The sequence below is a fragment of the Lolium perenne genome, chromosome 3, assembly GCF_019359855.2.
Source record: "Lolium perenne isolate Kyuss_39 chromosome 3, Kyuss_2.0, whole genome shotgun sequence".
NCBI lineage: Eukaryota > Viridiplantae > Streptophyta > Magnoliopsida > Poales > Poaceae > Lolium > Lolium perenne.
Genome location: NC_067246.2, coordinates 17,126,470 through 17,135,872, shown reverse-complemented (window position 1 = coordinate 17,135,872; position 9,403 = coordinate 17,126,470). Strand labels below are relative to the sequence as shown.

Here is a 9,403-nt window from a genome sequence, read left to right as displayed (position 1 = left end):
GTATTTTAAGTTGAAATTTTTATGATGGTAGAGCACAACTTTATTGACATCAAAATTTATTTTCAGATTTTTTATTTTTAAAATGTTATTTTACGATATTTTCGAAAAAACAAGCTACATGTAGCTCGAGCTACACTTGTGGTTTCCGGCACTTCAGTCCACCATAAATCTTGTCAACTGTACGTATGCATCAGAAAAGAAAAAAAACTACAGTACTATGCATCTGATCCTCTCCCGGATTGGCGGGCATACATCAAAGTCATCCCAGAAAATTGGAAAATTATACCATGTGAGAATCTATCAAAAACGATCTTCTGAAGTTCCAACATTGGACTGCTGACCAGACTCTGTTCCCTCCGTCATCAAGCGCCCCAATGTCACACAAGTCGGCTCCTCTCTTCGGCCGCAACCCAATTTTCCAATCTTAAAGATACTACCACAAGTTATAGGATTCTTCCTTTCGCCATTTGCTCCAACATCAAACAAAATGCAGTCGCACGCTCCCGCCGAGCTACGTCTACGTCCACTGCTACTGTTCATGGCTCTGCTTATCCTCACCGGCGCCTCGCCCGCGCAGCCGCAGCCGCCCGACGACGAGAGCTGCGCGCCGGCGGCGTGCGGCAACCTGACCATCAAGTACCCGTTCTGGCTGATCGGCCGCCACACGTCCAGCTGCGGCTTCCCGACGTTCGGCGTCACGTGCAGCGACGACCCTACAGGCGCCACGCCGCCCACCCTCAGCGGCTCCTACCTCCGCCTCATCGACATCCGCTACGGCGACCGCACTGTCGTGGCCTTCCACGCCCGCCTCGCCTCAGGCGGCGCCTGCCGCGCCATGCGGTTCAACGTGTCCACCAGCCTCGCGCTCTCGCAGCTCGCCGTCAGCGCGGCCAACTGGGAGCTCTTCTTCCGCGCCAACTGCACACGCGCGCCGCCGCCGCCAGCAGAGGCGCTCCGGCTCGACTGCCCCGGCGCTGGCACGTGGTCCGTGTACGCCGGACGGAGGTACCAGCCTGGAGACGGCGGGATTGCACCGGCTGCGCCGCCAGCGCCGCCAGCGGAGCCGGCAGGGTGCAGCCACACGGTCGTGCCGGTGCTGCCCGGATCGGAGCTGAGGACGTGGGATGACTACCCGGGGATCGTCGGGCGCGGGTTCATGCTGGAGTGGACGGTGCCGGGCGACTGCGCGGCGTGCAACGCCACCGGCGGCCGGTGCCGGTACGAGGACGGCGCCAACGCGTTCGGGTGCCTGTGCCCCGGCGGCAGCGTGCAGCCGGCGACGTGCGGTGAGTTGCTCTCACTGACATTACTTCTGCCACTTCGTACTATACATTTTGTTTTGACCATTCCTCGTGCTCACAATCGATTGGCCAAAGCAGCGATTAATTAGTAGCAAACGTGTGTAGGAGCCGAAATCAGTACTGTAGCATGAAAATGGTGAAATTTTAGAGTAACGTATGGAATCATGCGCCCATCACTTTGACCAGAAAAGTCAGCGCCTAGATGCTAATTAACACACTTCTTCCATCACTAAATAAATATCTTACATTTATCTAAACTTAAATATAAATTATTTTGTGGATAGAGAAAGAATTTTATCTAAAAAACAAATGGTCATATAAGGCACCTAAAATCTAAGGCGCGATTTTGACACTATCTCCATACTAGTGCACTGGAGGTTATGAAAGGAGAGATGTATTTTTCAGCGGGAGTACAATGGAGATGATCATGTCTTTGAACTGAATTTGGAGGACATCAGTGCCCAGGAGGGCAGCCGGCTGTATTTTGACCCTTTAAATCCTCTTCTAGTGTCCTTGGGCAGTCTAGGTTGTTTCTCTGTTGTTTTTGGGCTTTTTTGCTCTCGGCTACCTTAGCCGATTTCGACCACACTGTTGGCTCTTTATAAAACCTCCTTTTTTATTTTAATGAAGTTCGGTTGAAGGCCCTTCAAAAACAAAAAAAAAATAGTGCAAGGAAAGATAGCTACGTACGTGTGAAATATCCACAGGTACACCCATTGCTCCAAAGGAAAAGAATATTCATGTGCTACTGGTGGATAAATCGCTTACTTATAGCTGCAGTTATTGGCCCACCTACTCATTTTAACCGAGATCATAGGGGTTTACATCAGGATTTGGATCATCCCAAAAGACTATCATGTCAGGGGAACGTCTTTACCCTTATAAATCGCTCGCACTCTTCTTCAACCTAATGTGGAACTAAACCCAACAAATATCTCCCACACATTGGTCACGTTGAGCTCATTTAACACATCATTTTCAACCCACCACCATACCTTGAGTATACATGCGATTTGCATTCGGCTATCTGACTCTGATACCAATTGTTACAGTTGTTGGGTTCGTACACGAACATCTCGACCCACTAACTTAGCACAATAAGAGACCATGCAAACTTATATCAGGCTTTGGGCCATTTCCAAAATGACTAGCCTGTTAGGAAGGACACCCTTAGCCTTATAAATATCTTTCGGTCTCCTCCCACGATCAATGTAGGACTAAACTCACACTCATTTACTTGTACGAGGAAATCTAGTCACACAAACTGAAAACTCACAACGTCGCACATATCAAAGAGCAGAGATAAATCCATCTTGATCGTCAAAGCAATGGCCGGTCATCATAGGCGGAAGTGGGATGTACATGTCACTTGAGAGTCCAAATATCAAAAAGCACGGGCATATCTTATTTGTGTCCATTCACAGAAATGGTTGATATGTACAACACCATTTTATCGTTTTAGAACTTGTGGACTATCAGACTTGGACGGCTGTGTGCATCATAGTTATGCAGATTAATTCTTTCTGCTTAAAAATGGAAGAACTGTAAACATCATGAGAAATAATTGCTTGTTTTGAGCAATGTTGAGAAAATCGCTTATCGGGTTCAACTCGGTCGGCTGACGATTAGCGATTAATAGGCAAATCGGACGATTAATCGGGCGATAAATGAGTTAATCGGACGATAAATGAATTTATCGGCTAATCGGTGACCACTGAATAGGGATTAATCGGGCGATTAATCGTTGAATCGGACGATTTTTTGAACAGTGGTTTTGAGTAATAAAAGCGTTCATTATCAAAAAAATCACGGAAATGGTTGTCATCTATCACTTACAGACAAGATTAATTATTTATTTTTTGCACATCAATTCCTTTTGCATTTTCTGTCAAGTTTCCGAAATTCTAGTATCAACTATCAGGGTTTTAAAACTTTTGGATTCAAAATTTATAAACCTCATTGCTCAAAATGGTTAAATCTTTCAGCAAAAACTTTAGCTTGAAAAAGGAAAAAATCAGAATTTCAAAAAGTTAATTTCTTTCAAAAAAATCAAACCATTTAGAGTTTCATAAATAAAAAATCATACAATGAAGGGGGGGGGGGGGGAGATATCTTAGGCTCGGTCATGCGCATGCACTAGTTAATCTTTCTCATGATGTTTACAGTTCTTTCATTTTTAAAGCAGCCGATAGGAATGCCCTTTTCAATTTTTTTAATGGGGATAAGCACCCCGGCCTCTACATCATATGATGAACAAAACTTTTTTATTCTATGGTTTCAAACTGTAGTTTATCGCGGGTCACACAGAGTCGATACATGAATTAACCATCTAAAAAAATATCCATATAGTATCTATCCATATTGAAATCGCCTAGTATGCGACCATCCAGCCTGGTTGTAGATACCTTGAGCAACCATCTTAGGTCGATAACATCCAGAAGCCGTAGATATCCATTGATATGCGGGCAGTAGAGGAACCACTTCACGGGCCATTACATAATATTTTTTTTGCCTCTTCTCCTTCCGGACGGTTCCAAATGACGTACATAAGTTGTCTTCTACGATTACATTTCAATTTCTTGTCAACCCCGACGATCATGGCTACACAAACTTTGGAAGGAAGAGTGGACCACTGACGAAAGGGCCTTAGTGAAAGTGTCCACATACTAGGCGTGCACCAACTTCTACACCTACGAGGTGAAGGGAGAGTATTTTCAAAGATGGGTGCCCGTCTCCAGTGCACAAAGAGATAGTTGGAAAGATGGGTCATGGGGCCAGCCGCTAGCCTATCAGTCGTGGGAATTCTTGCGAGGTAGGGCCAACCCCTAGCCCTAGCCTATCAGTGTTTGAATCCTGCCATGGAGGACAACCCAAGACATGGTGCATTTATAGTCGACGTACACACAAGGAATATCAGGAGTAGAGAAACTAGGGAAGGATAAGAGGAGCCAGGATTTTTAAGCTGAACACACGTTGAGTAGACTTCGTCGTCCATCTAGAGCCAAGGTTAACATTGGCAAAGTCAACATTAATGAATCTGTGAAGTTGTTCCCGCGGTGCTTCAAACATGAGACATAGATGGTTGTATTTTTTGTTGACAAACTCCTACATATTGAGTGGTTCTTGTGGGAAGCGATCCTGTATGGGCATGCACCCCTTGCCAACCAGTTATCATCCAAACAAATATCCTTATTCTCGTCTTCAATGGTCATCTTGAGGGAATGGCAAAACATTGCTATTTGTTGCATCACATGGAAGCTTGGAGACGGACCACGGCATGATCCAACCATTTTTACTTAGGCCACCTGAGACGGAGAACATGGGCAAAACGCTGAAGGGTGAGCATACCGGGACTACCAATCTTCACAGGCCGGGAGACGTCCTTCCAATGGATGACGGAGTGCCCCCACCCCCCCCCCGCCCCCATTTGTTCACCATTTTGACACCTGCGAAGGCTTTAGATGTGCAGCAAGAAAATAAGTGTGATAGGCCAACATATGACATCGACGACGGTGGCAGAGGTGGAAGGCTACAAGCGGTAGAAGTAAGACGGTGTGGATATGCTTTGAGCAAAAGAAACTATGAGAGGCGGCTAGCCGAGGAGGAAAACATATACAAAAAGAAACGGCCGTGGCTTCATCGTGACCTCAGAATTTATTCCACAATCTACTTAAATCAAGAAGAAAGTCCACTTCTCGTCCTTGAACTTTTAAGGAAGTTCATTTTTCGTCCTAAAATTTATCTTTGGTTAGAACGGTCCTTGAACTCTCGAAATAGTTCACTTTTCATCCTTTTTTGGTTTAATTGAGAAAATCGCTGATATGGAAAGAAGAGACAGTCAACCAACCAAATTGTTTTTAAACTAGACCAAGCCCAAGCTAGTTGAGATGCCGAAATCAACATCTTAATGAAAAAATAGAAACCCTTGTGCCCCGAACCAGTCTCTCGCTCGATATATCACACACACACTCTCTCTCTCTCCCTCTCTCTCTCTCTCCCAATTCACTTGAAGGCATGCTTGCTTTGCCTATCAACATCGTCATGCCTCTGTGCTCATGCAGTGTCGCCTTGAGTCTTCTTTCACCCGTGGCAGATAATTGCCTAGCTCAACCGAGGTAAGGATTAAAAGTGAACCATTCTTAGAGTTTAAGGGCCGTTTTCAACCAAACAAAAGTTCTAGGACCAAAAGTGAACTTCCACTATAATTCAAGGACCAAAAGTGGACTTTTTTCTTAAATCAATAAGTTTTTTATGGTCTAATTACTTCTTTTGAAAAATCATTTATAAATTATTTGCAAAAGCATTAGGCTCATTAAACCATAGAAAAACCCAAGTCACTGAATTATATATGCAAGATGCACCTGAACCTAAAAGTACTACCCAAAAAAATCATGAGACAAAGCTTCTAACAATGTGTTAATAAAAGGAAGAGGCAAGAAATATCAAGAAACATAACACACACGCACACTCAGAAGATATCCTGAATAAAGGTAGGCCGCCAACGGCAGAATAATTAACTCTTCACAACTAGTATAAAATTAACACTACATATTTAATGTGCTAATGTCTGCAGCCCGTCCAGCTTGCATACTATGTACACACCACAATCACTATCTCGCGGTCCTTCTTTCGGTCGCAGGTTCACCAAGAATAATTGGTGATAAACATGATTAGATCGAATGGTCTAGTGTCATCGATTGATTGGAAAATCTGTATAAATTAGCATGGGTACATAGCAGCCGAAATGAGTAGTGTGTGAAATTCTAAAACTGTAGAATAACATACGCATCGTTCTGACCACCGAAGTCAGCGTGTAATTAATTGCGAATATAAAGACACCTTCTTGGAAGAGAACGGGCACAAGACAGCTACGTCTGAACTCTCGAAACGTCCATTCATTGATTTATTCAGTAGTCACCTCAGAAGAAAATCATGATTTATTAGTGGATAATATTGCTTCTAAAACGAGTGAAAGCCAGTCACCTAAGTTTTTTTTAAATGAAGACAAAGCCCTTGTCTCTGCATCAAAACGATGCATACGTCCCACAGAGTGAAGGATAATAGTATTACACATGTTTACTGGCAACAAATGTGCGGTAAAACCAGGTATCCCGACCCAGTTCTGATCCATCACCCCTTCTAGTTTTCCCACGGAAATATCTTCTAATTAGTTGTGCCAATTAGTTTTTTTTCGAAATGGGGCATTGCCCAGCCTCTGCATCAATATGATGCACACGGCTTTTCATTTATTTGAAAGGTTCAAAAATATTCAGAAGTTTACATCACGGATCAGAGATGGTTGAGACAAGTATCAACCATCGGAAAATGAATAAAAACACAGAATTATCCATTTTATATCCTACTAGTGTGTCGCCACCCAGTAGCCTGGAAAAAGAAGTCCTGAGTAACCGTCAGCAGACGGTTGCACCCAATATCCATAGTCTCCCGCTGATCCTCCGGAAGAAGGAAAGCCCATTGTTGAATCCAGTACGCCGCACGCCGAATAACCTGCAAAAAATTAGTTCCCTTTTGTCTGTTAAAAATTATGTCATTCCGGTTTGTCCAAATAGACCAGCATACAGCAGATATGCCAATCCGTATTCTATTCTTATCCAATTTATGAACCCCATTAAGCCAATTACCAAACATATTAGTAATATTTGCAGGTGGGTGTATACCAAAAGTAAAATAAATCATTCGCCAAACAATTTTGGCAAATGGGCATGATAAGAATAAGTGATTTATGGTTTCTGGCTCATTACAAAAACAACATTTAGTGCATCCATGCCAATTCCATTTCACCAAATTATCTTTTGTGAGCAGAACTTTATTGTTAAGAAACCACATAAATTTTTTGATCTTGAGAGGTATTTTTAAAAGTTGTGCCAATTAGTGGATGATCTATGAACTAATTTGATAATTAAGAAGACCTTCACTTTGAGTTTTTATAAATAAGAGTGAATTCCACTTTTTACCCTCTAATTATGTATTTGTGACACTAATTACCCACTGAATGGAGTGCAAATTTCCCATTTTAAATGTTTTGGACCCTAGTTTTCTGATGTGTGTCCACTAGGCAAGGTGTTAGGGGATGATTATGGTCTAAAAATAATAAGACGATAGTGAGAAATGGAACATATGGATTAATGAAGTTTGTACATAATCATCCATGCACGAGGCCCTCCAATATTTACATATTTTTGTTTAAAGTCTCCTAAATGGGATGTTTTGGTAAAAGCTCCACTAAATGGGGTAGTATGTGTCACTATTGAACAACTACATGGTGTACCTAATATCTACGCCACCGCTGACTTATTGGACCAAAAATTGGCCCAGGGATACCAAGTAGACGGACGGCGGCCTTCCGCTGGAACGCCTCGTAGGAGCGAACCTGGTACGGGCCCAACGCTTGTCCTCCTCCTCGAGCTGCCGCGCCTCTTCCACCTCCTTCGCCGAGACGTGGGTGAGCTCCTAGAAGGGGTGGGCTACCGAAGGTGGCGGCGCAACGAGTTAGACAACCTCGCCTCTGTGGTGAATGCAAATGCGTAGAGCAACAACGGTGGTGTTAAGCAACGATTCGTCCACTTCTTCACGGGGCGCTTCTTCGCATTCTCGAAGCGCCTCCACGCCGCGTGCTCGTCGGCCCGAGGTGAGGCACGAGCTTTCGCTGCTTCGCAGAGTAGCGCCTCCGGCTTCTGTCCGATTGCACACCCCACACCCCCTCCATCCAGAAGAGTCGTCGTGCAACATCACCGAGCGGTAGCTGCGTTGGACTCGAGGAAGATGTGATGGAATCATTCGTTGGAGAGGAGTAGCGGATGTGGCGGAATGGTGGATGCAGCGGCGAGGAAATAGGGTTTGAGCCAATATCTTCCGCATTAAAAGCTATATATACCGTGTACGTGTTAGATTACACGTGCCCATGTACATTGTTTACGGGCCGAGTGAAGAATCCGGTGTATGATCGCCGGAGGAAACCGACTTAAAACCGTATATCCATCGGAGTTTTACGAGTTTTGGCAATTTTATGGATTTTGCAGTTGGTCTAAGGTAGTTCTACCTAGAAAATAATCCATGTCTTTGCCTTATCTTTATCAAAAAAATCACAAGCTTTTCACTTGCATCACATGATCAATTTGTGCAAAATAATAATATCAAAGCCGGTTCACATGAAATGAAATGAAAGAGAAGACCCCATCTTGTCTTGATATACTACTATTTTTCTTTTACAAAAAGCAATGCACGGTAGGATGAAAGGCTAAACAGACCACTACGTGGCATGTCATGGTCAAGTCAAAGGGGAATGGTTGGTCAGACATCATAGCCTTAGACATGTTCATTAGTTTTCTCTTACAAACAGACTTGCTAATTAGTTGTGCCATTTAATTAGTTCTATAGTTTCAAACTCTACTTTCATATTCGTTTAGATATTCAATTTGGCTCTCAGGTCCAAATGATCCTGATATCCAGACCACTGCCTACTATGGGGATATGTGCTGGAGGAAGTATTCTGTCATGTATTCTAGTTTATGATGTCTTTTATGAACAGTCCCAAGGCCCACTTCTGTGCAGCATTAATAGTCGCATGTCAGTTGTTTGCACGTGGTGGAGACGGCCCACACGGTTGTGTACCGTGAAGCTAAATACCTGGACCTTTTTCAACTGCTAATCCTCCAATCTCCTCGCACGGAGCACCGAGAGCACGCCCATGCTAGTACATGTCTGGTCGCCGCAGACCCGCAGTTGTGGAGGGGGCGAGCCTGGGGTCAGCGATCTTGGCGTCGAAGAAGACGTGGCTGGAAAAAAGGTCGTGGGAGGAAGGCCTGGTCTGCGTCGTGCCCAGTGCACCTTGGGCCTTGGCCGGCGCGCTGTCGATGTTGAAGCAGTGGTGCCAGCAGAGGGCGGCTCGGCCGCCATTGACGTCCTTAGCTGGTGGTTTTCCAGTGGTGTGAGGACGGCGAGCGCGCATGCACCACCACTAATGCGTGCAGCCTTGCGACGGAGCCATTGGCGGGGAGAAGGTAGAATCGGACGACGCGGGCGACGTTTTCATTGCGAGACCTCCGGCGGGAGTAAGAGTGAGACCGCGTGTCGATCTAGGG

General features: G+C 44.7%; 1 protein-coding gene across 1 annotated transcript; it reads left to right on the top strand.

The window, feature by feature from the left end:
- Positions 1-487: 487 nt before the first annotated feature.
- On the top strand, positions 488-8,834 carry LOC127339208 (LEAF RUST 10 DISEASE-RESISTANCE LOCUS RECEPTOR-LIKE PROTEIN KINASE-like 1.2). Its single transcript, XM_051365085.1, has 2 exons — positions 488-1,286; positions 8,749-8,834. The coding sequence occupies exons 1-2, from the start codon at positions 488-490 to the stop codon at positions 8,832-8,834; spliced, it is 885 nt and encodes a 294-aa protein (XP_051221045.1).
- Positions 8,835-9,403: the final 569 nt, after the last annotated feature.

What these genes read in the sequence shown, in the direction of transcription:
- LOC127339208 (XM_051365085.1), top strand. Translation starts at nt 488, where the DNA reads ATGCAGTCGCACGCTCCCGCCGAGCTACGTCTACGTCCACTGCTACTG. An exon ending in CGTGCAGCCGGCGACGTGCG is followed by an intron (nt 1,287 to 8,748) that starts GTGAGTTGCTCT and finishes TTTGGCTCTCAG; the next exon opens with GTCCAAATGATCCTGATATC.